Genomic DNA, 26,709 nt, shown 5'->3' with positions numbered 1-26,709 from the left:
GTGTGTATGTTTGTCTTGTGTAAGGGATTGTCACCTACAAGTAGGACAGTGATATATTCGCTATTGACAATCCTTGGCACATGTATTGTGTGCCTAAATAAATAAATAAATAAAATAAACACTTGTTAGAAAAGAAGCAAATTTTTTTGTAAGGAACTCTGCCTTAAAAATATTCGCTATTGAAAATCCTTGTCACATGTATTGTGTGCCTAAATAAATAAATAAATAAAATAAACACTTGTTAGAAAAGAAGCAAATTTTTTTGTAAGGAACTCTGCCTTAAAAAAGCATTTTTAAACTGCGAGAGTGCCCACTAAAAATTTGCTCACCTCAGCCCCAACCATGGTGGGTGTGGATCTCCTACCTTGAACACCTCTTCCAGAAATCTCTAACAGCACTGCCAGTAGTGGTGGAGGATGGGGTGTCTGATTTTCCATTGAAAGCTAATATAAGCAATTCATATAGGCATACAGAATTTTATTTATCAAGTTTTTAGCTCATAATAGTATTAAAAATTGATATATAAAAGCCTGTTACTGCCAAAATTCATGTTTAAAATTATCTAGTTTATTGCATTCAATTAACAAGATTTGGAAGGTTACATAGATGCATTAAAAAGAAAACTACTAATAGCAACAGGATGTTTATCAAACATAATTTCTCAGGGGAACCATTAAGAATAACACAGAAATCTTCAGCAATCTACTACACAGGAAAAAAAATAAGAGAACCAGTTATCTGATAAGACCTGTGGGAAAAGAGTAGAAGAAAACATGTCCAAATATGGTTTACACTGATCCTTAAAAAAAGTAAAAAAAAAAAAGATATTGCTACATATTAGATTAAAGATAAAGAATAACAAGTCTGAATGATTCTATCACAGACAATTTTAAAGAGGCAGTGCTCACATCATTGTGAGGTAGCATTTCTTAATAAAAATATACTGCTTAGGCCATGTAAAATAAAATAACTGGTTAGCATCCCCTCCCTACCATCAAAAAGGCCACCGACTCGATTTTTTTTTTTTTACAATACACTCACAAACTCAATTTAATATAGGTTTGTTCTATGCTCTACTGTTGTTCTATAGGCCTATACTGTAGCCACATATGGTATCCATGATGCCTGTTGTGTTGAGGAGTGAATTGTGCATGATAATACATAGAGATAATTGCATTATGACGCCATTATTCATAGGTAAAGTTTCTGCTTGCTATAGATGCTTGTATGTAATTTTGGTCTCTTTTGTTTTATTCTTCTTTTTTGGCTGTTTTTCCTTGCGAAACTCTTTTTTCATGTTCGATGCAAAAAAAAAAAACCTCCCTCCCTACCATGAAAATTGATAACATAAGGATGCTAACCAATTGTTTTATTTTACATGGCCTTATTTTATTTTTTTTTGTCTCAAAACATTAAAATTTACAACAAAAAATAAACAAAACCAAAAACCCAATAAATGGAATGAAAAAACACATGTGATCTAAATCCGTTTTAAGTGGGTACCCTTGCAAGTAAAGAAAATGCATACAATGCTGTATACAATTTTCAGGTTTTTTTCTTCATTTTTTTCAATGGCAGTATAGTCCTTTTTTTTAAATAGAAATTTTGTATATTACTAGTGTTTAAATGATGACATGGTGCATTAATTGTATGCCCATATATAGTCATGATGTGAATATATGGTCATTATGTGTTATCATTATGACCATATATGGGCATGTCACATGTTTTTGTCTTGATAGTCTTGAAAGGGCTTTACAGTTACACACAACCACAGATTTGAATGTGGGGAAGATTTAAACTTGAATTTAACTTAAGAATTTTTAACTTGGGGAACGTTTTACATTTTGTCCAAAATACAAATATATAATTGGTTTAAAAATTATTCAAAACAGTATGCTTTTTTTGCTTATAAAAGATATAAAGATTTGACATCCATAACTGTATGCCTGCCTGTGTTTTCACTGAATTGGAAAATTTTCCAATAAAAAATTGGCCAATAAAATTACTTCTGAAACAGGGCTTAACAGATTCCAAATTTTCAAAAACGCATTTCATTAAGACCCCTGCAACACCTAGATCTAGAGAAATTGTTATCTTCCCTTTCTGCATCAAAACATTGTACGACATATCATATTTAAAATGTCCACCAATTATGAATACAGTACTAGAAATTACTTTTGTTAATATCCGTTCATTGCCAAGTTTCTCACAAGACGAGACAGGAGAAAGGCTCAGTCATAACTTCCGTTGCAAGTACTGCACATTGCAATTTAGTCCAAATGAGTCTACAGAAGCTTTTCTCTCGAATAATTTTATCAGATAATTTTTTTGTTGCTGCTGAAATGTTAGGCCTACCTATATATATCATAAAAGCTTTTAGCGAAATGTTTACCATATTATTATATATTCAGATATGATATTGTAATAAAGTTGCTTGTAAGTACGGTATATATCTAATGGCCATATATTATTATCACAGACTACCATATGGGAACCAAGATGTTACCTTTCCTAAATGAATGCAGATTCAGAAGCAGATTTAAACATAAACAGGATACCCCTCCACAAAGCCCAAATTTTATGTATGTTTTTTTATATCTTTTTTTAAGACCATTGAAAATACTGTACATCTATTAGATTATCAACCTTGTTGTGGGACCATGTATTCATGAGAATACAGTATATATTGGTACAGTAATTATTTTACACTCCTGCGAATGGGCAAAATACTCCTGAAAACTTATCTCCCTCAAATTCATCATGTAATACTGTATATTATTGTCTCCCGGAATTTAGCTGGCAGTGGGTATCATCATATGCAGCAAAATACACTATAATTAAATGTGGCGATGTATCCTGGCGGTTAAGGTGCTCGCCTTCCAATATCAAGGTCCTGGGTTTTCTCATGATTTGAAACACATCTTCACTTCCTAAGCCTCGTAGTGACACTTCACCGATTGATATAAAATTAGATGTGTAAATGGCCAATGCAGGGGCGCCGCAACCTCACAGCCATAACATTGGCGCTGGTTCGACAATACACTCGTCTATGGTTCTGGTGGTGGACAAGTCTTCTTGGATTAGAACTATAAACTGTAGGCCCAGTGCTCATGCACTTTAAAGAACCCAGTACATCTTACGAGACAAGTAGGGGGTCACTGCTTCACAAAGCTCTTGTTGTGGACAGACGAGAGATAGTGGTAGTAGTAGCTCAGGAAGAGTGATGGTGCGATCAACCCCCTAAATTTTATTAAGAAAAATAATTGTTGTATTGTTGATATATTATTTTTATCATTACTGTATGAAAATAGTACCAAAAATATTTTTAAAGTACATATTGCAGTTTCCGGGCACTTACGAGGCCCATATTCTAAAAACTTCCATACCTCTGCCCCAACCATAGTGGGGATGAGGTAGTTTTTTTATGGTTATTTAATTATTTGGATTTGACAAGTGTCTATATAGACTCTTGTACAATTTCGGTATCAATTCTGGACTAGATATGTCTTTTAAAGTCACTGTATGTGAAGGTGTAAATACTTTAAACACAAAATATGATCTAATTTTTTGTATAATAGGCTTCTTTTTTTGTTTTCATATATTGCATATTGTTGTGCAATGTAATTAAAGTGGATATTGGCCCTTGATGAAAGTCACTGTATGTGAAGGTGTAAATACTTTAAACACAAAATATGATCTAATTTTTTGTATAATAGGCTTCTTTTTTTGTTTTCATATATTGCATATTGTTGTGCAATGTAATTAAAGTGGATATTGGCCCTTGATGGCACTTGTGCTACTTGAATAATAACGTTGAATTATTGATAATTAAATATTTTGCTGTCCCGCTCAGTAGGATTTTGTTGTGAATGCGATATAAATTTCATATACCCTATCTCTCAAAAAAATATTACATGAAGGAGATATTCACCAAAACAGGTCAGTCACATTTTTTACAAAATGTTGATTTCAATGTTTTTTAGTAATTTGATACTTATATTTTATGATTGTATACTTTTGATTTTCCAACCATGAGACTCACTTTGTGGTGAGACCTTGCATATGCCTGACAACTTTCCAAACACAGATAAGAACAAAATACATGTTTTGCTGTCTCTCAGATGATGGTTTTAATACCTTCTTAAAAATAAATAATATAATAAAATAGAACTCCGAATATTTTCTTATGCAAACATTGTGTGAATGATTTTCCTCACTCAAAATCAGCCCCAAATTACAAATCTTTCAGCTTTGTGGTTTTTTATGTATTATACAATATAACAAAGTACATACCCAATCGTCTAATACTGTATATACACAAATAAAGTGCTTAACTTTCAAAACCATTTATCCTATCAGTAGTGTACCACATCATGGCTTTATGCTTCCTTTTGCAATCACTTTGGTTATTTCTCTGAGAAAACATTAACGTCGTTAGTTGGGCAGTAGTTTGTCTTTCAAAAAGGTGTGGCATGACAAAAATATTTTATTAAAATCCCATGATTATGACCATTAAAACATTAGTTGTAGCATTAAAATCCCATGATTATGACCATTAAAACATTAGTTGTAGCATTAAAATCCCATGATTATGACCATTAAAACATTAGTTGTAGCATTAGGCTTGAGGTATTTTTACTAACACTAGTAACATGAATAATTCAAAAAAAAAAATTTCTAACCAGTTTTATAACCAGTTTCTGTATTTTTATGCTGGGTTTTGATCATAATGTTCACTGTATATTTAGTGAAATGTTACATTTTTATGTATTTTGCCAAGGAAAACTATGTTCAATTTTTATATGAAGAGGAACAATTTTTATTACTGTATATAGGCATATATTTTTAATTGGCTGTTATTACCATAACTGTACAGAAACTATTTTATGCATGTCAACCATAGAGGAATGAAAACAACAGGCTTGTAAAGTGATGCATTAATTAAGTTTATAATAATAATAGGAAGCCATGATTTTTGTTTATCTCATTTGCATATTCCAATTAATACCTGTAATCAGTATTTACCAAACATATCTATGATAATTTATACAGTATACACATACCGGTACCTATTTACCACTTATAGTTCTTTCCTAGATATAATTTACATAATACACAAGTTCTTTACACACATTTGACTATTAAAATAATACCAAATAATAAAGGTGACTATGTAAATAACATACAACCACCTGTAACTATGCACACCTGTAGTCAAATGAGCCAAATTAAATAATGTGGTACTCAAATGTGCTTTTTATTTTAAAATAACATAAATTATAAATATCTAAACTTAAAAATAAAAGAAAATTTTGAATACATGTTTAAAGGCAGATACTGCCTTTTATTATATTAAGCTGTATTGGTGATTTCCACATTAAATTTAGGTAAAAGCATTCATTAAAGATATACTGTCCGTGTCAAGCATCTACAATAGAAAAAATAAATTTGAATATATTACAGGTGAAAAATACCCTGAAAACTAAATTTACTTACAACATATTCATAAGTAACACTTCATGTTCATATATAATTTACATATTTTGCATAGATCCTTAAATTTGCTGGTAATTGATTTTAAGGATTTTTATTGTAAAGTAATAATTGTTTTTATCTGTGCCTCGTTTGATCCTTTAGTTTTTTTTCCATAGTAATTACTACAGGCAGTATATCTTCAATGTCCCACTATAGATTGCAAATGCATAGATTCTTCATTACATTTTTGTATGCATGAATTTGTGTTAGTTGAAACTGGATATTGTGTGACCACTACAGTTCTAGTACAGTAGGAGTAGGACTAAATATTTCCAAAATCAGTAATAAATTTACTGATACTAAATATATTGTATAAAAAAGTCCACCAATGTTTTTCTAATGTAAACATGTAAATAGAGAAAATAACATCCTCATGCAGATGTTTTGGATGGCAGTAAATTTATAAAATATGTTTTATATCAAACTAAAGTATTGCATTTAAAATATATTTTCTAAAAATGCAAACTATAGAGAAAAAAAAGAATACAAAGCTACTGGCTTGGAATTAATGCAATTTAAAAACCAAAATATTTGAATTCAAATTGAATACAGAAGAGGCATAGCAATAAATAGAACTTTTTAAAACACCGGATATATTAAAATAAAAACAAAGGGCAGAGTTTACACCCCTTGGAAAACCTTTTTACACCACTCTCCAACTATCTTTGATAGGATGGTTATAAAATCAATATTTTGAAAGCTTAAAGTTGGCAAGAGTCCTGATTACATAAACCAGCACAGAGCATAACTTGTACAGTTTTGAGGCTATTGTGCACTATTTGTTTAAACTCTTTGAAATGGGAAAGTGATAACCAGGCATTGTTCGATGGTACACAATCACTCGTCATTGTGTACATAAATAACTATGGTAGAGAGTCAACAACTCTCAAGACCACTCAATATTATAAGCCAAATCGTAGTTGGAACTGCGCATTCGTATCAAGGTGAATCGACATCATACACACAACATAGGTTTTATGTCGAATGACCTCGATTGACCTTGGATACAAGCATGCGCAGTTTTAACTATGGATTTGCTTATTCCATTGAAATAAAGCTATAATAATTAAAATATGGGCTTTTCTTAAAATATAAAGAAATGTATAAAATACCATATTAAATTTTCAACAGTGTTCCTTCAGGACATTTCTTAGCAAATCCACAACACAAAGATGTTAGAGCTGTCAATAAATTTTGTATTGAAATGCAGTGATTAAACAACCTGCATTGAACTTTATTTGTGAACATGAGAGGAGGATTAACTATTTCAAAAGCACAATGATTTTGTGTGCACCCAATAGGGATTTATTCAGATCTTAAGCATTTAATATTTCTAAAGTCCTGACCAGACTTGAAAAAACATGTGGCATGCATAAATATGGTCATGATGACATCAAATCATGACCATATATAGGCACATCATGACCATATATAGGCACATCATGACTATATATAGGCACATCATGACTATATATGGGCATACAACAGGCTTTGGTCAATGGTCTTTAAGGCTAAGTATTTAATGAAACAAAAAAAGATATTTACAGCATTCAACTGCTAGCAGGCCCTTTGTTGCAATGTTTCTTTGACAAACTAGCCTTTCAAGTTTACAATCGTAGAATTTAATTTCCATTAAAAAAAAAAAGCTAAGCAGGATTTATAAATTTGTCAAAGTAAACCTCAGTTTATAATGAAGTAAACTACATAAAATAAATACTTGCAAAATGTACACATAATGTCCTGCAATAGTTAAACCTATACACTTCCATTTCTCTCAGTTCAAACCACTTTGGGGACAACACTGTTTTCACAAAGCTTAGAGGCATTGTTATCTTACCCCCAGTTGTTTTATCAGTTTGTGCAGTTCTTTTCCTATGGTTTATTGCTTGACATTGTGTTGAAAAAAATGTTTACAGCCTTTACAATTACACTGCTGTAATGTAAAATCATTTTATATGCAATCTCCCTTTCATTAATTTCATTGAGATAACAGACATATGAACCTACCACATTCTTAAAATGAATTGATTATAAATTGTTCCTTTAAATAATTTTAAGATTAAAATAGTTTTTTTTTGTTTTGTTATTCCTTCAGCAATCTAAATGCAGATGGTTTTATGGTTTAACTAATATACGATGGATTGAAAATGTAATGCATTTGCCAGATTCCTTGGCTAAAAATAGCTTTTTGTATGTTTGATATAATATTCAAGAGCCTGGAATTGTGGAGTTTAAATATATTATTAGAATATATACAGTGCATCATTTTGAAAACAGGCTCCATAATGTCTTCAGTAATTCTCTAAAATTGGTCTTCACTGGAAGAATCAAGCTGAAAATTAATCTTCATACCACAGCTAGTGACCTTTAGATCTGGCACTGAGGGATGCAGTAACCATATCATAACACAAATACTTGAGATTTCAAGTTTGGCTTGATGGCTGTTTGTGACAGGGTCAAAACAGAACTTATCCCCCAGGCCTGTGGACAGGAAGTAGCAGATACTGGTGCTAAGCATCTCAGGTCTTCATGTGTGGCAGAAATACATGCGAAATCTAAGCCCACTGATATATCTGCCCCAGGCGACATTAATTTATACTCCAGTAAAATCTGTGGCTTTTATTATACTGTAGCTGATCCCAAGTTTTATTAATAAAAAAAGTGTCAAGGATTTACACATCATCTTACAATTATCAGGATAAAATTATTATTACTGTACTTAAAATAAAGATACAACCTTTCACATCCTTGGTATTTCTTATAATTTACAGACAAAAATGTTAAATGTTATTTCATGATTAAGGTAAGTACAGTACATCTTATTTGACATAATGAAAACATGATTTAAATTAGAAGGGAAGGTGAAATTCTTCATTATACTTTGGCTGACTTAATGCATAATGGTGTTGCTAAAAATAACACTGCAAAGTGAGCATCAAATGATTGTTCACTGTAAGACATTTATCTGTTTATTCGTTTCCGTTATGCACTGCGGCTCCACTAACGAGAACAATAATGAAGGGATGGAATTCATATAGATTACGATTTCTGACGTTTGATAACCTATCTACTGAAACCAATTAAGGAAGCCCAAATTTACCAGCAAATGAATTAGGACTACTTACTGGGTTGTGTCAAATACATTTACTTTTGATCCACAACTATATGCCACATTTCACATTAAAAACCATGGGAAATTACTTCAGGAGTAGCTTAAGTTTTTTATGTGCATGTCTTTTTATGTTCTGATTTTTGTTTTGCGGAAATGAGTAATGCTTCAATAGGAAACCATGCTCGTATACTACTACTAGCTTTCAATTGAAATTTTGAAAAGTTTCCTGACCAATTGATTTGAATTCCTTGAATAAACTCTTAAATTGGATGGTACAGTACTTAAGAAATTTGTGGTTCTGAGTATATTCTTGATGTGTAAATCATTGAATTTGATTTTTGTTCTATCTAATTAAATGAGCTACTCGATATTTGATTGGATTTTTTTTTAGGGCTTTCCAAATTCTTATGTATATTTTTAAAATAATAATAAAAAAATATTCTTATGTATATTTTAAAATAATAATAAAATCAGACTTTTTACCAAATTGTTGAAAATTTAACTCAAAATCTATGAAAAAAATTCATTTACTTTTCTTTATTTGAAACCGTATGAAAATATACTGATGACAGAAAGGGAGATTGCATCAAAAGTGAAAGAGAGATAGGTGATAGTGCCCTCTTGGCCCCATTTTCGAATGCACTACGATAATTCAAATAATCTTAAAACTGCATTAAACCTCTGTAGAATAGTATTAATGTCCCTGTAACATCTCATTTAGCACACACACTATAAAGCCCACGCAGAAGCTAAATATTGTTAAATTCCTGGATTTCCAGACTTTTCTCTGTGATTACTGCACATTAAAATTTCCAGTTTATTGGCCGTCCTTCATAACATTCCATTGAAATTTGTTCTCTTACATTTGCAGCCAGTTTCGCGTCGAGTTGAGCATTTTCGACAACCCCATATGCATGCCCTTCCAGGAAGATAGCACAAAAGACATGGAAAAAGCAACGACATAACACCTATAGTGGACCACCGTACACAACATTTCTTATGATGACATGAACAGGGCTCGTCCACAAAAGTATTTTCATCAACATCATTGTCATTTGCTAAGCAATGATAAAATATACCGCGCACACAGCAAAAGCATGTGGAAGTATCCAGTACAGATTTCGGAGTGCACAAGCACCGTCTATTCAAAATAAGTTTACCGGCCGGTTCGTCGGCAAGTTTGCACTTAGGACAGCGGCACTGCTCGCAATATGGACAGATGTCCGGGTCTTTTGAGCAGGGAACTTGAAATGGTGTTGTACTACTTCGGCTTGTTCTACTGGTCTCTCGTTTAACAACTTTTAACACTTTAGTTTTCCCTTGCTGGTGGTCCGTTACAATAATAAGGCTAGTCCTCTGCTGCTGTGCAGGGTTCAATCCTGGGACCAACATATAATCCGAGAGTGGTTGCCCAAGATTGTTATTACTTATTACATCTTTTTGATTCGGTGGTGGAACATAGTCATTTGAGACTGCTTGCCCACCAGGGGCATTTTCGAGGGCATGTAGTTGACCATTGGTGTTATCAGTCAAGATCTCGTTGATGGATTCTGGCTGTGACTGTGGCTGTGATGTAACCACTCCTCCCATTTCAGCCATAGGTGGTGAAGGCGGTATACCTAATTTCCATATAATAGCCGAGGAGCCCTGGATAAGAAAAAGAAAACAAAATATTAGAATTTAATAAATGTGTTTTTGCATTGAAAAATGCAAAAGGTACTTACTATATTTAAATCCACCAGTGGAATTATAATCATAATTAATTAATTATACTTGTAATGTCCAAAGTTCCAATGAGGGCAGTATAATAGAGGCAGTGGGTAAAAACGATCTATCAATCAACTATTAATCAACCTCATGCAGTGGCGGATCAAGCCGTCAGTCAAGACGAAAAATAAAAATGAGTGAGAAAAATTTTAGTTGAAGAGAGGAAAGAGGAAAAAAAAGAAATGCACCCATGAGTTCAGTGGTGATCCAGCAGTTGGTGAAAGGAGAGCTCGATTATTTACCACTTATTTACACAAGCCATGGTGGGGCTGAGGTGGGCGTGGCGACATGAACTTCATTTTGTTCCCCACCCCCCTCAGAAATTCTCTCGATCCGCCCGTCATGAAATCAGTAAAATAGAGACCATAGAGCTAAAAGAGATCTATTAATCAATCAGCCGACTGTTTCTAGAGCTCCTCATTGGCTAAAATTCATGCATCATTCACAAACAAGATAAGATATACACTCAACCCTGGATGAAAACAACAAAAGCATGCTTAAGCTTTTTGTGGTTTGCTTCCTGTCAACAAAAAGAACTGCTTTGTAACTTAAATAACAGAACACAGTTGGTAAGATCCCTATTGTGCCATAGACTAACTTTAGAACAACCAAATGATCTACACACTTTATATGGCCCAATACAGTATCTGAACATCACCAAACTTTTCTAATCGATAATAATGACAACTTAAGCCCATACTGTAGTACAGTAGATGATTCTTTGCCTTCGCTCAATGGGTGCTTAATTGTAATTCATGTGGGATATAATAAAATAGAAAAGAGGTTAAAATATATATATTCCAGGCCATTGATGATATTAACAGGATAGTATAGCATACTTAAAAGTTCAATACAGGAAGTAATTGGTTATCCATACTTAATATAAAAAATCAAAGTACCAGATGCCAAAGTTTGTACAGTCTTTGTTGGACTAAAAAAAATGCAATATTTAAATTTGTCAAATAATTCTTTCCATACCAATTCTATACAGTATTCCTCCCCACCCCACCCATCCCCCGCCCCCAATTTGGTAGACCTTAAGCTGATAATCACTCAGTGTATTTAGTAATTATTTGATTCTTCTAAATGAGCAATTAAATTTCTTTTTTTCCCTTTTTTTTTTTTTTGAGAATTTAAATTTCATCACACATTTCAAACCTTCAAGCATACTTCAATATTATCTACCAGTATGTATTCATACATTTTTTTTTTTTATAAGAACCAGTAAAAGTTTTCCCAGGCTCAGTGTTTTTATTTGTTGGCCGATTTCAGGCTCAAAATACTCTTATTTTGTTCTTGCTTTACACAATTTTCAAACATAGAAAATTATTATTCTACAGCAGTATACTACTCTACTGGAATGTAGTCAAAAATGGTCCCAGAAAAAATGCTCCTGAAAAAAAAAGGCACTGGAAAAAAATGGACGTACTGTACTGTATTATAGAGGCTATTACACAGTCACACCTACTGCACATAAGGTACAAATATAATTTTTTGGTTTTCCTATTATTTTACATTTTACCTCAGACTCAATTTGTATTTATTTTGTTCTTAATTCAAATTAACAGTAATTTCATACTGAGTGTTCTTATGAAGTGTGTTCATTATCAAAAAAAAATTGTAGTGGAACTTAACTGTGCAATATGCATTATATAATGTAAAATATTATTTTATTCCCATATTCAGTAAAACAAATTTTAAAGTTATGTAATTAAATTGAATATTATATTATAGTATCAAACAGAAAAAATATAATATACACAAAGGCCTAACATACAGTAATCTTTGTTGGTATTTGAAAATGTCCATGTTTGGGTTAAAGTACAGGTAGTTACACAGTACATGCATCCAACCACCATGTTTGTTCCAGAACATTTATTCAGTATAAAGTCAGTAGATGTCTACTACTAAGCAAAAGAGATTTTATGGAACACTGCAAAAAATTGACCTCATGAGAGTCTACTACTGCATGGTTCTGCTAACCTGTTCATTACAGCCTATAATTGAAGGCAATATAACTGCTAATTTTATAAGCCAAACCATATTGTTTCTATATTAGAAAACAATCAAACTTAAAATAGATTATAGTGAGTGCAGATTATAGCATTACTAATATTCTTGTGTTAACTGGATAGATGAACCTTACAACTGAATTTAACTGAAAGGAATTTGGTCCATAACAAAATCACACAAAAAACTGTTGATACAATTTTGTATGTTGTGCAAGCCTTTGGTACCATCAAATACTGTGCCAACATTCAGTGCTTTTTGTTTATTGATTTTGTACTTTGCCTGAAAATAAACATAAAATGAAATATAAACCTACTGTATAGGTTTGTTTTCACGAAGTTGAGAATATTTTTTTTTTTCAAAGTTTACAGCATTAAATTTATTCATAATGTTTATGGCCTACAAAATCTGTAAGTAAGCTTACTGAAATTATGCTCTACTTTCCTCATGATTTGGCAACTTAGAACACAAAACAGAGAATAAAGTAGACCTACATAACGAAGATACACCAGTTGTTAAAACACAAAGGTAGGTAGGTCGCAGTGCTGACTCCAGAATTTTATTAACAGGGGGTTAAAACCAAGGGACTGTCTTGGGCTTTTAGTCAGGGTCTCGATTTCATATCTTTGTTGGATCATAGGGGTTAGAGGGATGGAGAAAATACTACTTTGCTTAGGATTATGGTAGCCATTTTGTTTTTTGCAAAACTCCAATCACAATATCTTTTTGAAACTAAAAATTTTTATTTTTTGTCAATGACCTCAAGTGACATTTGAAAAGAACAACGGATCTAGTGTATGTTTTTTCAGACGGGAGAAAATTACATGCTGACCACCTGCTGACGGTGCTACCACTGATTCGGAGAAGAACCCCATTTCAAGCAAGCATCTTTAAAGGGTTCCTCTCTACAAATATGATACTATGTACTACTATACTATATACATGATTTGAATATCCTGTCAATTTTTACTGATTTTGTAATATTTTGATATGGATAGCAATAAATATAACAAAGTACTCTATGGGATTTCAAAAGGCATTTGTGGCCATTCACACTGTTGGCCTCTGTCAGTAAAAATACAAATACAAAACAGTAGTTATTATTGGATGCATTATGGTACTTAGGAATGTGGTAATTTTGGAAGAGGAAATTGACTAAAATTTCTATGAAATTTGATTTTACTTTTATGATACCCAACAGATTTTGTTTGTAACAAGTGACTTTTTTTTTTCTTGCAGGCTTTTCTTTTGACTGAAGTATTTTTGTGCTATTAATAGTAAAATAAGAATTTTATAGAATTGCGTCGGCCGATGACCATTGTGCGCCGCGAGTGGCCGACTTTAGACTTTTTGTGTTAACTAATGTTGTTGTAAGGGGTGTCTTCCTCTGTACCATACTGCCCAGATAACAACCACAAGGACCTCACTTTCAGATCAAATACTTCAGCTTGCATGGATTGTCCTTTTCCACACCGCCTAAATCAACATTTTGTACATCCGTTATTCAATCTTTTCAATCGTTTTCATTCAGTCTCCATTTAATCGATCTTCTTCACTCTATTCAATTATCTAATCATTTTGTAATCCTATTCAGTATTCATTTCATCTATCCTTTCATACAATTTTCTCCATTCCTACTATTTGTTTATCTAATCATCTATCAACTGATATTGGAATTCGTTAAATACATTTCTCACATAGTTGTCTGCTACAGTGGTATGTCAACAAACTCTCTTTTCTAATTGATTACCTATTTGTAAAATTGTTCAATCACGTTAGTTTGTTTGAAATGGTATTTAACTTGCTAAGGTTTGAATATTATAAAGCCAGCTACTCCCTGCGTCGATGAATCCAACTGATGACTGTCGGTGTTCACATAGTCCTGTAAACTGTTCACGAAACCTACATTTACAGTACCCTATCAGAACACCGGTAAATTATATGAAAGGGTTCTTAAAGTAATAATCTCTTCAAAAACTATACTAGGCATACAAAGGACATTGTGGTACGCATGTGTAAAAAGATGTGTCAAGGAACATTGATGCATTTTTACACAGTTCTGGGAGTCAAGGGAAAATCAGTAACATACATGAGGTACAGGTAGAGTTTATCAACCTTACAATTATTATTTAAAGTGTCCTACTTCACTTCTTATCTACACGCTTGCTTATGGTAGAAATAAATTTGTATCCACTTGAAGAAGGTGTTTGGTAGTGCTGTACCCGCTAGTCACTTGGGGAATAATCTTACAATTAGCTCAAATCAGAGAAGCCACAAAGTCGAGTCAGAGTAGAAGTAGAGGAAGGCATTCATATTCTGCCTGTTCTGACTGCCAACATTCCAAGGTTATGCTGTACAGTACATATGTACGCAGATACATTTCTTATCTACATGCAAAATTGTATCCATTTGAAAAGGTGTTTCGTTGGCTGTACCTGTATTTCCTGTTTAAAAGGGGCTTTAAACATGCCCGCGTGTATCTGGTTGTCCCTAAGACAATATGCTTACACTGTAGCCCTAATCAGCAGAGCTACAGAGAATACTTAGTGATGTACTGTAGTGGAAGGCATAATTCTTCCTGTTTTCAATGTCAAAATTTCAAGGTTGTGCTGTAGTCAAAGATACTGTAGAGGAAAACAATTTTTTGATATGTTGTTTAAACTGATTTTTCTAAGACAGAAAAAAGTTGTTTGACAAAAAACTGGGGAACGGTGAATGAGATACAGATTTTTTAATATTTAAATCTGGGGGAATAAGGTGTTACGCCGATCTGAATCTTAAAACAACTTTTTAAGAATAATATATAATACGGCAACTATGGAACTACTGTATAGTATTATTCCTCAAAAATATTAAATTAAAAACCTTGATAGATTTTTATTCTGGGATGGCAAAAACTACACCCAGAAAAGGTCGAATCGAAAAGGTAATAAATTGAAAGAAGGGAAAGGAAAGACTAAAAAATGTGAAGAGGAAAGGCAAAAAAATGAAAGGAAATAGGAATGAATGAAAAGCAATGAAAAGAAAGGATATGGAAAAGGGGAAAAAGTACTGTACAGAAAAGGGGAAGAAAAGTAAAAGACAGGAAATAGGAATAAATGTTAAAGGGAAGAAAAGAAAAAACAAACAAAAAGGGGGGGAGGGGAAAGAAATGTAATAAGAAATATATATCTGGGGCGGTTGCAGGATTACATGGTGCGCGATCTGCCCAATGTATAAAACACGAACTTAATATTATATACATATACACATAAATATATACATATATATACATACATACACTGGTATACCTGAATGTATACATTGACATACTGTAAGACAAACAAGTTTTTAATTAGAATATTTCGAGCACTCCTGCACTCTTCCTAATACGTGTTATCACTGAGGAAGAACACAGGAGTGCTCAAAATATTCTAATTAATATTTGAAAAAATTGTTTTATGTCTTATGTCAACGTATACATTTCTACTTTGTGCATTTGTACTCATTTTATATTAGTAAGACATACTGTATGTGGAACCTACAATCATTATGCATATACACTGTACATATATTATATACACACACGCAGACACATACATACATACATACATATATATATATATATATATAATATATATATATATATATATATTATACATAGTAGCTAATTATTCATAGGTATATTTCAGTTATTTTCACTCACTTCCAGCTGTGAAAGCGCATACTGTCTGTAGACGTCTCCACATTATGTGCTATATAAATTCGCAATTATTATTCCAACTTAATTTTATAATTATAACCTACTAGTGGAACTAACATGCTGGGGGAGGGGGAACTGTGTCCACGTCTCCAGCCTACTGTACGTCTATGTATGACTTTTGACACCAGGATTTACCTGCAAACAGGCAGACCAATTTCCCCAAAGAAAATTACATAGCTAAGATTTTTATTTTTTAAGTGTACTTTTCATCTCCACCCAACTAATGCTACCACTCACTACCATGTGTATATACTGTAAACATAAAACGAAAAAACCCTTTAAGAATGAACACAAAGTACCATTTGGAATGGTATACAGTACTTACAATACAACTTATATTTTTATAAGAACCAGTAAAATTTTGCCCAGGCTCAGTGTTCTTATTTTTTAGCTCAAAATGTTCTCATTTTGTTCTTATTTTACATACTTTTCAAACATAGAAAATTATTATTGTACAACAAAAAATAGCCCCTGAAATAAAGCCATAGAAAAATGGCCCCAAACAACAGATAGATAAACCTATTGTACTGTATTATAGAGGGTATTAAGTCACTTCTTCTGCACATAAGGTACAGATGATTTTTGGGGGTTTTTTTTTCTGGTCTTTTAAAATCAAAATGTCATTTGACATTTTACAGTACCTTATTTTGTTCATAACTTTTAAGCAATTTCAGCCTCAGTGTTCTTATAAAGTGTGTTCTTATTTATAAAAAAAAGAAAAAAAAAGTAACATTTTACTGAGGTAAAGCCTATACTGTATAAGTAGAGTAAAAAGATAGCCATATAAACACAATATTAGATTTTAGAGTTTGGTACTTGCTTCACACTTCATTTCACAAAACAATTAGTGCTGATCATGACTAGTAGTACTAGTACTACATACATGTACGTTTACGATAACGATAACTACATTTTGCTGGAGTCAAATCTGATGTGATTAAATTTCATCTAAATTCTTATAAGTAAACTTTATATAACCTATTCTACACCCACCAACAACGGTATCCCAAACACTCCGAAATACGTTATGGCCCTCCGGTGCACCACCACTACAAGTGTAGTCTAGTAGAATAATAAATCTACCATCGGCCGGCCTTCATCGCACAGCCGGCCATGTGGGAGGAGAACAAAATTAATCCTTTTTGGTAGCTGCAAGCACGATGCTTTAAAAAGTTCCATATAAATTGTCACCATTCTAGTTGAGAATATTTACCAATATTTATTCCAGGAATAACATTTAGCTTGAGGACAAAGTAGCATAGAACTTTAAAAAGCGGTTCCAGTTTCACTCTGTTTTGGGAACATAATCCTCATCACTAAACTGTCAGAACGACAGGCTAAAGAAACGAAAACAGCCTTGGACTTACTCGACATCTATGGATCCTTGGGACCGTCGAGGCCTCCTCGTAACGACGATTTGTACCGTGTACCGGACCCATCCATGCTTCGTTGTCAAACACTAGGCTTGTACGAAATCCACAAATAATGAACAAGAAACTATAAAATATTATTGTTGATTATAACGGAAGTTCAGCCGCTGAAATCCATCAATTTAATATCTTAAATTTTCGACGATTAGTGCACAGCCTCGGCTCGTATTTACCAACCAAGGGGCGGAATTGCGATCACTGTGCTTCTGCCATTGAAAATCCAGCATTCATATGCAGATTTGGAAGGCGTGTTTAAGCTAGGCTTGTGCTATTTGTTCGCAGGGGGGATCACGTGTTGGCGGGAGAGTATTACAGTATTATAATATTTCGGGTGGTTTAGATAGTGATCGACGACGATCAACAGTTTTGATTGATTAAAGCAGTTTGTGTTCAAGTAATATTTTTGTAGCTTTTTAACTTCAAAAAGGTTGTGCTGTCATACGGAGTTAAATGCGACAGGTAACACCCAATCAAAATCGCGTTCCATGATCACGTACGTTGTAAAGTACATCACCCCATATTATGTGCTTAATGAATACATTTAAGTACAAAATTATATTCTCCATTAAAATGTTGAACCACAAATTTAAATCATTAAAACGAAAACAATTAAACACATAACAGTGTCATCCTTCTGTCTTACCATGGTCCTACAAATTTCCTTGAACACGCGTTGGCATACTTTAACCGTCACCCAACTATTATACAGTAGGTCTATCGAAACACAAAAGGTATTTAAGCCTAATATTGTATACAATCCTACAATGCGTTTATTACCTCTAGTGCAACGTCTTACAATATAGCCAACCAGTTGTTTTAAAATACATTTTAAAGCTTATCATATATGTTTTGATAGAGTTTTGAAATGCTAATAATAAACTACATACGAGTCAGGAAATCTGGCGCCCAAGTTAAAATTTAATCGCATATAATTAGAAAGCATATCAATAACGTAATTCATGTTAATTTTTTTTTTCATACGATCTGTGCATTTCGATCATAAAATGTTCAAGCAGTCTCCCAATACGCGCTGTAATAAACCAGTCACATTTACGGACCGGATATCCCAACCCCTAGGTCGGTAATGGACTCTTCCGAACTGGCTTAATTTTGATGGATGGCGAAGACAGCTATTTTGAAGGATTTGTGGTTGGCTTTTGAAATCTCAGGGGATAAGTTGTTTCCGGTCTAATCGCGTTCAGATTCTGTCACTATCGAATATGAACGTGATATGGTCTTGATGTTTACCGTGGTACACCCCATCGTATACACATTAAAGACCCACGAACGACAATCAATCTCCCTTCCCGTAGAATGAGTTACCGATTAATTTATAAAAGTGGGCTTCACCAGAGAAAGAAAATAACTTAACAAGCGTCACACACGGCTGACGTATGCGCACTTAAGTCAAAGTATAGAAGGGTTCAATTGCATTGGGTTTTTTTGTGGCGAATCGGAAGTATGGTTTCCGAACGTGAAACATGATGATAGCGGATTTACGCAAGGCCGTCTCGGTAGCAACATTCCTCACTTGGGGGATAAACACTATGTGTGGCGCCCTTGCGCAATTTATTTCGAACTAGATTTCTCTTGACAGAAACTTCTCGGAACCTGTGTAATCCCATGCACAATGTAGTTTTCGGTGACGCTTTTAAATACTAAATGCTTTGATTATTTTTATGTAAATATGTTTAGTAGAAGTACTGTATGCAAGTTAAGTTGTTTTTAAGTTTTAGTACCTGCTTAATTTTGAGTAAATCAGGAACAACACAATTGTGTTTGGTTTCTTTCTCCAAATAATTCATGGTCATATTGGTGAATAGACGTGGAAAATAAAGGCTACGATAATAATGTTTTCTTTCATCATTAAATGGCTGTTAGACCTGGCCTAAATATTTCTCCAATTATTTTTTTTGTTTTGTTTTAAATGACACAGGACATCGGCCCCAAGATCTTTTCTTATGTCAGCCATTGTCAGGGGCTTTTAACCAAATGTTACTGCCCTAAATATATTAACTATTTCCCCCCATCTTCCAGTGCTACAGACAAGAATGAAACAGATCAATTCAAACTATCGGATCCTCTATATATAATCCGTTATAATAGACCTAAGTCTATCCCACTATAACAGTTTCGACAGCCACGACTTTAACGTAACATCTGCAGAAATTGATCGTACATTTCGTTGAGTGCCTCTGTCGATCAATTTCACGGACTCAGTAATTATTCCCTATCGGATTGATGTAAACAGGGCGTGAAATTAATAGTAACGAAACACGATTAGGCATTTCGATACTTGATAGAAATTCGCTGACGATACGAACATTCAAACTGGGGTTCTGTGCACCAAAATTAATTACAAGTTGCAAGAGGAGCCAAGGTTTTCAAAAACCTAAGGATGGTTCTATGATACCGTTTTTGACGGATTGATGTAAATCATGGGAGAATCCTCACACATCTCCCACCCCCGCCCCCCTTTTCGGTGGCAATGTGGTTTCATAAGTTAAAAACATGCATGAAAATTATTGAAATGAACTGCATAAATGACTCAGGTTTTAACGAAAGAGCCCTGTACATGACAGCCATAATACATCTTCTTACAGCACCGGGATCTCTGTCCACAAATATAAAAAAATACCTCGACTTGAGTGCGCGCGCCTTTATTATATTTTGAAAAGTATGAGAAAAAAAAAGAGTTAAAGATAAGATTGGTTTTAGGCACATGAAGTAGGTAAAGTAAAGTAAATACATCAAAGACAATTAAGATTTATTTTCAATGGTGCATCACAGGGATATTAATTAGATCTTTATGATTGCCGGAAAAAAAAATGGCACTTCATTTTGACTATAATGACGATGTGGTGTCATTTCCGGCAGGCTGGAGGTACTATTTATTCTACAATGTGCAGTAAGATCGAAAGCGTGTTGTTAATCAATATTGCAAATAACGGCAGGCCGTGCCCATTGTGTAACAGTCGAATTGGAAATGATCGATTATCGCCTTTAAAGTCCTGAACTTTACACGACCTCACTTTTGTCAGAAAAGAGATGCTTATAACGACATAGGCTTTGATAAAATAATCAACGCATTCAACAGTTAGGCTTTGTGAAATCTACGTCTAAATCTAATTTTTAACATCATCCAATACACATTAATCGTGGATTAGGCTACTGTACCATATAGGTTTACAGTTCAGGTCTCATTCACACACATTTTAATTTCAGTAAGAAACCAACGCCCTATTATTATTAGCATTATTAACTTATAGGCCAGCTTTCATATTATACACGAATGTCTTACAGGCCTAAATAAACGTTAATGGTACATTTTTAGATGTTGGCATTCATGTCAGGGAACATTTTGTGGTGTCGTTGTATTACATCAGTGACGGATCAGCAGTACCGTAGTATTTAGCATGTAGAAAAGGGGTGAGGATCTAGTTAGAGAATGTGTGATACCGGAGATATGCTTTCTGAGTAAGTCAGTGTGGGAGCCTGGTAGGAGGGGAAGAACTTCTCTCTGTCCACCGTACCACTCGCTACGTAAGATACTTGCGCAACCCCCCCCCCCCACGCCCCACACTCAAGTAATCACCTTATTTTGCGAGCTAGAGCCACACATCTAGATGTGTATAAGAGACAGCCACATTTCAAGCTACATTATCCTAAGCACATTATATGACTACAGTATCTAACCACGTTACGTCTGGTCAAAAGCGGTGTGAAATTGCGTGGAACTTCGTTTAAACCCTTCATGCTGTTAAGTTCAGGGTGCACCAAAAAGGTTACATCTGTGACGTACAAATGGTAGGCCCTACATACAGCGTTATTAATAGGCCTATTCAGGTCTGTACAGAGGCCTATGTAAAATAGGCCTATATAATAATTAGATTACAGATCATGAACCTATAAACCAACTGCCAACAGCCGCCGTAACTCAAATGTAAAACCAGTAAAATTTTTCCCAAACTCATTGTTCTTATTTTTTTGGCCGATTTCAGGCTCAAAATGTTCTTATTTTACACAATTTTCAAACATAGAGAAGTATTATTTTTGCAGCAGTATACACTGTACTGGAACTGTCTCTTATACACATCTAGATGTGTATAAGAGACAGGATTTACGCAAGGCCGTCTCGGTAGCAACATTCCTCACTTGGGGGATAAACACTATGTGTGGCGCCCTTGCGCAATTTATTTCGAACTGGATTTCTCTTGACAGAAACTTCTCGGAACCTGTGTAATCCCAAGCACAATGTAGTTTTCGGTGACGCTTTTAAATACTAAATGCTTTGATTATTTTTATGTAAATATGTTTAGTAGAAGTACTGTATGCAAGTTAAGTTGTTTTTAAGTTTTAGTACCTGCTTAATTTTGAGTAAATCAGGAACAACACAATTGTGTTTGGTTTCTTTCTCCAAATAATTCATGGTCATATTGGTGAATAGACGTGGAAAATAAAGGCTACGATAATAATGTTTTCTTTCATCATTAAATGGCTGTTAGACCTGGCCTAAATATTTCTCCAATTATTTTTTTTGTTTTGTTTTAAATGACACAGGACATCGGCCCCAAGATCTTTTCTTATGTCAGCCATTGTCAGGGGCTTTTAACCAAATGTTACTGCCCTAAATATATTAACTATTTCCCCCCATCTTCCAGTGCTACAGACAAGAATGAAACAGATCAACTCGAACTATCGGATCCTCTATATATAATCCGTTATAATAGACCTAAGTCTATCCCACTATAACAGTTTCGACAGCCACGACTTTAACGTAACATCTGCAGAAATTGATCGTACATTTCGTTGAGTGTCTCTGTCGATCAATTTCACGGACTCTGTAATTATTCCCTATCGGATTGATGTAAACAGGGCGTGAAATTAATAGTAACGAAACACGATTAGGCATTTCGATACTTGATAGAAATTCGCTGACGATACGAACATTCAAACTGGGGTTCTGTGCACCAAAATTAATTACAAGTTGCAAGAGGAGCCAAGGTTTTCAAAAACCTAAGGATGGTTCTATGATACCGTTTTTGACGGATTGATGTAAATCATGGGAGAATCCTCACACATCTCCCACCCCCGCCCCCCTTTTCGGTGGCAATGTGGTTTCATAAGTTAAAAACATGCATGAAAATTATTGAAATGAACTGCATAAATGACTCAGGTTTTAACGAAAGAGCAGAAGAGCAACTGGCCGTTCACCTTATCGTTTTGCCTGATCCAAAGGGTTACCATGTAGCATGATTTAGGCTGTCAAAATACAAGAGACGCTCGCAGAGAGCACTCACTTGACAAAATTTATCGCACACTTCAATAGTCGATAATCACGAACGATTTGATTTCATATACATACAGGCCCCTATGTACATTTAACTAAAATAGAAAAAGAATTACATTTATTTTCTTCCTTTTACGGTTTACTATGCGTTGCGAAGTAACTTCGCGGTTGTAAAATAGAACGCTAAAGAGAATTTGTTAAGAAAAAAAATCAAATGAATAGAAATTCGTGATTGTTTTCTTTAATTTAGACAGTGTATAAAATTATTCGCACATCGAAACTCTCCATTTGCAGTGTGTGGTATTCAAGGAGGAAAATTGGTGGTATACAATGAATGATCGTCTGTTATAGAAATCACGGAGATTGCATTGGCAGACACACACATCATGCCGCTAATGATGATAAGCCCAAGTTTTAACTCAGTACCACGTTTAAATGCTATCATGAATTATTACACTATTAATCTGAGATGTGTATAAGAGACAGTCCTTATACTTGCTTTACTTTGTATTTTTTGTCAGTTGTCCTCACACTGAGGAAGAACATAGGAGTGTTTAAAATATGTGTGATTTAATAAATTATATTGCTTCTAGTATGTTTACAACTCATACTGTTTTTTTTATTGCTGTCTTTCTATATTTTATTTATCGAAGCAAACATATACTGTATATATGCATACAGGCCTATAGATATAGATATCTATGTATACAGTAGGCCTATCACAATTAATCTTGCCTTAATTATAACTATAAGCAGACTTTCGTCATTTGTAGAGTCAGTATACTTAACGGACCTTGACAACAAGCCAGACCTAGACCGCTGGATCCAATGCGCAGCGTTGAGACAGGTGCATCAAATCACGTGACACCGAAAACATCATATCCAATTAATACGCGACATAAACGTTTACAACCCCGGCTGTATGCAATATAATAAAATGCGCCTTCGGCCTTGGACAAATAGCCAGTTGACGAAAATGGTAAATACCCCAAGCGGAAGTAATTTGTAAAAGGACAAGGGGAAAAGCTGTTTCAAGAAATTTGTTATTAAGTGGAGAAAAATTAGGTTGAGTTACTCCTGCGAAATGCTTACGGCATGCATTGAAAATTAAGAGATTTTCCAGACATCCTTCAATGCATTCGTTCATTATACATTTGTGCTCTACAAAGAAAACATGTTCAAGTTTATCATTATGGTTGTTTTCACAATGTTCTACTAGAGGTTTACTAAATCGACACACCCACTGCAAGTGGTTGTAGCAAAGTATCAGATAATGATTGGTTTCCTTTACCGTCCATGCTTCGTGTGTATAGACTAAAGCAAAGATTTAAGCAACCATCTGTACCAACTGGGTTCGGATCCCCACGAGACCAGACGAGTTGCTGCGCGCGTAAAACACTAACAGTCGTACATCGTAAATTTTGATTAGAGAAGGAAGTAGCCAATCGCTCGGCATCGCTAAAAAAAATGCCAATGTTAAGTACCCCACTGTAGGCCTACGCCTGAAAATTATTGTTAGTTAAAATGATACAATCACTTTTTCAACTTATTTTACTGCCTCTAGTTTATATTAAACACAGTGATTATATAATAGGCCTACTCCACTATACGGGTACTGTACTTTGTACAGCTTAATCGACTGCGTCTCCTGATTAATTACTCACCAATCAGATACAAATCGCACGGATGCGAAACAACAGTAATATTTTGCTTTAGGGAGGTCATAGCATAAAATGCTAAGATATTGTCTTCATTTGACGTTCACTGATCCAGATTGACAGTGTTGGAGTTCGGGACTCGAGAACTGGCACCAACTCTGCCAGCGTTAGGAAAGTCCAGAAGAGCAACTGGCCGTTCACCTTATCGTTTTGCCTGATCCAAAGGGTTACCATGTAGCATGATTTAGGCTGTCAAAATACAAGAGACGCTCGCAGAGAGCACTCACTTGACAAAATTTATCGCACACTTCAATAGTCGATAATCACGAACGATTTGATTTCATATACATACAGGCCCCTATGTACATTTAACTAAAATAGAAAAAGAATTACATTTATTTTCTTCCTTTTACGGTTTACTATGCGTTGCGAAGTAACCTCGCGGTTGTAAAATAGAACGCTAAAGAGAATTTGTTAAGAAAAAAAATCAAATGAATAGAAATTTAGACAGTGTATAAAATTATTCGCACATCGAAACTCTCCATTTGCAGTGTGTGGTATTCAAGGAGGAAAATTGGTGGTATACAATGAATGATCGTCTGTTATAGAAATCACGGAGATTGCATTGGCAGACACACACATCATGCCGCTAATGATGATAAGCCCAAGTTTTAACTCAGTACCACGTTTAAATGCTATCATGAATTATTACACTATTAATCTGTGTATCTGCAGTTAAGATTACTGTATATGTAGGCCTAATTGTTTTGCATAAGTATGACTACAATAGGAATAATACAGTACAGAATTGTGTGCACGGTAGTTTTTGGTCTGTTCACAATCATAATAGTTAATACGTTCAATCAGAGGTCAAACTACAGTGTTAAATTTATTTTAAACTCAAATGTGTATGGCTCTGACGAAACGTGTACTACTGTATGTTCAGTACGTGTCTATTGAATCTGCAATAACTTCTTAATGACGCTTTATAAATATGAAAAAATAATTTCATGTTGTCTGCCGAAAATAGTTATTAGGCTGATTATGCCTAACTGCACAATTGAAAAGGTTCTTAATCTTCACTAAGAATATTATAGGAAAATAACGTGTAATGAATGTACACCGTAAATAGGGGCGGATTTACGGGGAAAGAAAAAAAGAAAGGAAAGAAATTATTGATAGCCCAAAACGCCTCAGAAGTTATTTCCAGCCTTCTAGAAAACAAAACTTTCCCGGGGCATGCCACCAGCCCCCCCCCCCAACCCCTGGTAAATAGCCAACACTGGAAATGACAACCTATTATCAAGTCAGTGCATGTGTATGGATTGATAGCCTACCTTGATGGGGTATATTCCTCCTCGAGGCGCATTAAATGTGCGTAGTTTGTGCAGACCTGTAGGCCTGGCATCCCTATTATTCCCATGAATTCTGCTGGTCTCCATGAATTGATGTCAATATCGATTTGCAGAATATTCTATTTCCTTTTTATTAGAATCATTTTAAATCCAAGTATGTTCGTTGTGGCCAGCGAAGCACCGTTGCTTCCGCAGAATATCGGTCCAAACAGACGAATGTATGCTCACTTGAAAACACAATTCCAGATTTGTTAACCCGGTGTCCTACAGAAGCAGAGAAAAATGACTAAAATTCAATTTATTGCAAAGACAAAGACCGACAGCTGCCCACAGCACAGTGCCGAGAATTAAAATAGCAGCTGACAATAGGCAAACTTCGTAGCTTTCGATCCACACATTACTGTCTTACATTATGTTAAAACTATATCGGCGTTAGTGTGCTCCATGAGCGTGCAAACGCCCGACTCCAACTCATGGATAAAAGTGCAGACAAAATTATTCAACGATGACTGGTTCCGGAACAAGCAAATAGGAAGAACCCGCGCAGAACAGTTAGGTCATCTGCTGTTCATGCCAATCGGCGTTCAGCTGTCGATCACTCTTATTGGACAGGATGTAATAAAGTGCTCCCTCTAGTGTCCTGTTTTTACAGCAGCAAGCGGAAACTTTTCAATTTATTATGACGATATGCTTGGTGAAAATTAAATGCGCCAATGCGTCGAGAATTGAGGAAGTCACGAGGGGCGACTTAGCTGAACAGGTGGGTGATAGCTCGTCAGGATCAAAAGAGTCTATTAAACGAGTTCC

At 34.5% G+C, this 26,709-nt stretch overlaps 1 protein-coding gene across 3 annotated transcripts; it reads right to left on the bottom strand.

Annotated features, from left to right (window-relative positions):
* Positions 1-4,108: 4,108 nt before the first annotated feature.
* LOC117114030 (protein sprouty homolog 1-like) lies at positions 4,109-26,476 on the bottom strand. 3 transcript variants are annotated; one of them, XM_033257560.1, is made up of 3 exons: positions 26,312-26,475; positions 25,885-26,166; positions 4,109-10,297 (listed from the first exon to the last, which is right to left on the bottom strand). In XM_033257560.1, exons 2-3 carry the CDS (start codon positions 25,987-25,989, stop codon positions 9,482-9,484), a joined length of 921 nt encoding a protein of 306 aa, XP_033113451.1. In that variant the 5' UTR covers positions 25,990-26,166; positions 26,312-26,475; the 3' UTR covers positions 4,109-9,481. The 3 variants fall into 3 exon arrangements, with proteins under 3 accessions (XP_033113451.1, XP_033113450.1, XP_033113453.1); XM_033257559.1 differs by having other exon boundaries at positions 25,885-26,476; XM_033257562.1 differs by lacking the exons at positions 25,885-26,166; positions 26,312-26,475 and adding an exon at positions 17,537-17,815.
* Positions 26,477-26,709: the final 233 nt, after the last annotated feature.

Source organism: Anneissia japonica, unplaced genomic scaffold (genome assembly GCF_011630105.1).
Source record: "Anneissia japonica isolate Jap-2015-1 unplaced genomic scaffold, ASM1163010v1 scaffold288208_len475333_cov186, whole genome shotgun sequence".
Taxonomy (NCBI): Eukaryota; Metazoa; Echinodermata; class Crinoidea; order Comatulida; family Comatulidae; genus Anneissia; species Anneissia japonica.
Note: the sequence above shows the minus strand (reverse complement) of the source record. Positions and strands in the feature narration are given on the sequence as shown.

Excerpts from the sequence above, each read along its gene's own strand:
- LOC117114030 (XM_033257559.1), bottom strand. The coding sequence starts at position 25,989 with ATGGAGACCAGCAGAATTCATGGGAATAATAGGGATGCCAGGCCTACA. Across the intron at positions 10,298-25,884 it reads GAGGAATATACCCCATCAAG|GGCTCCTCGGCTATTATATG; the intron begins GTAGGCTATCAA and ends TTTCTTATCCAG.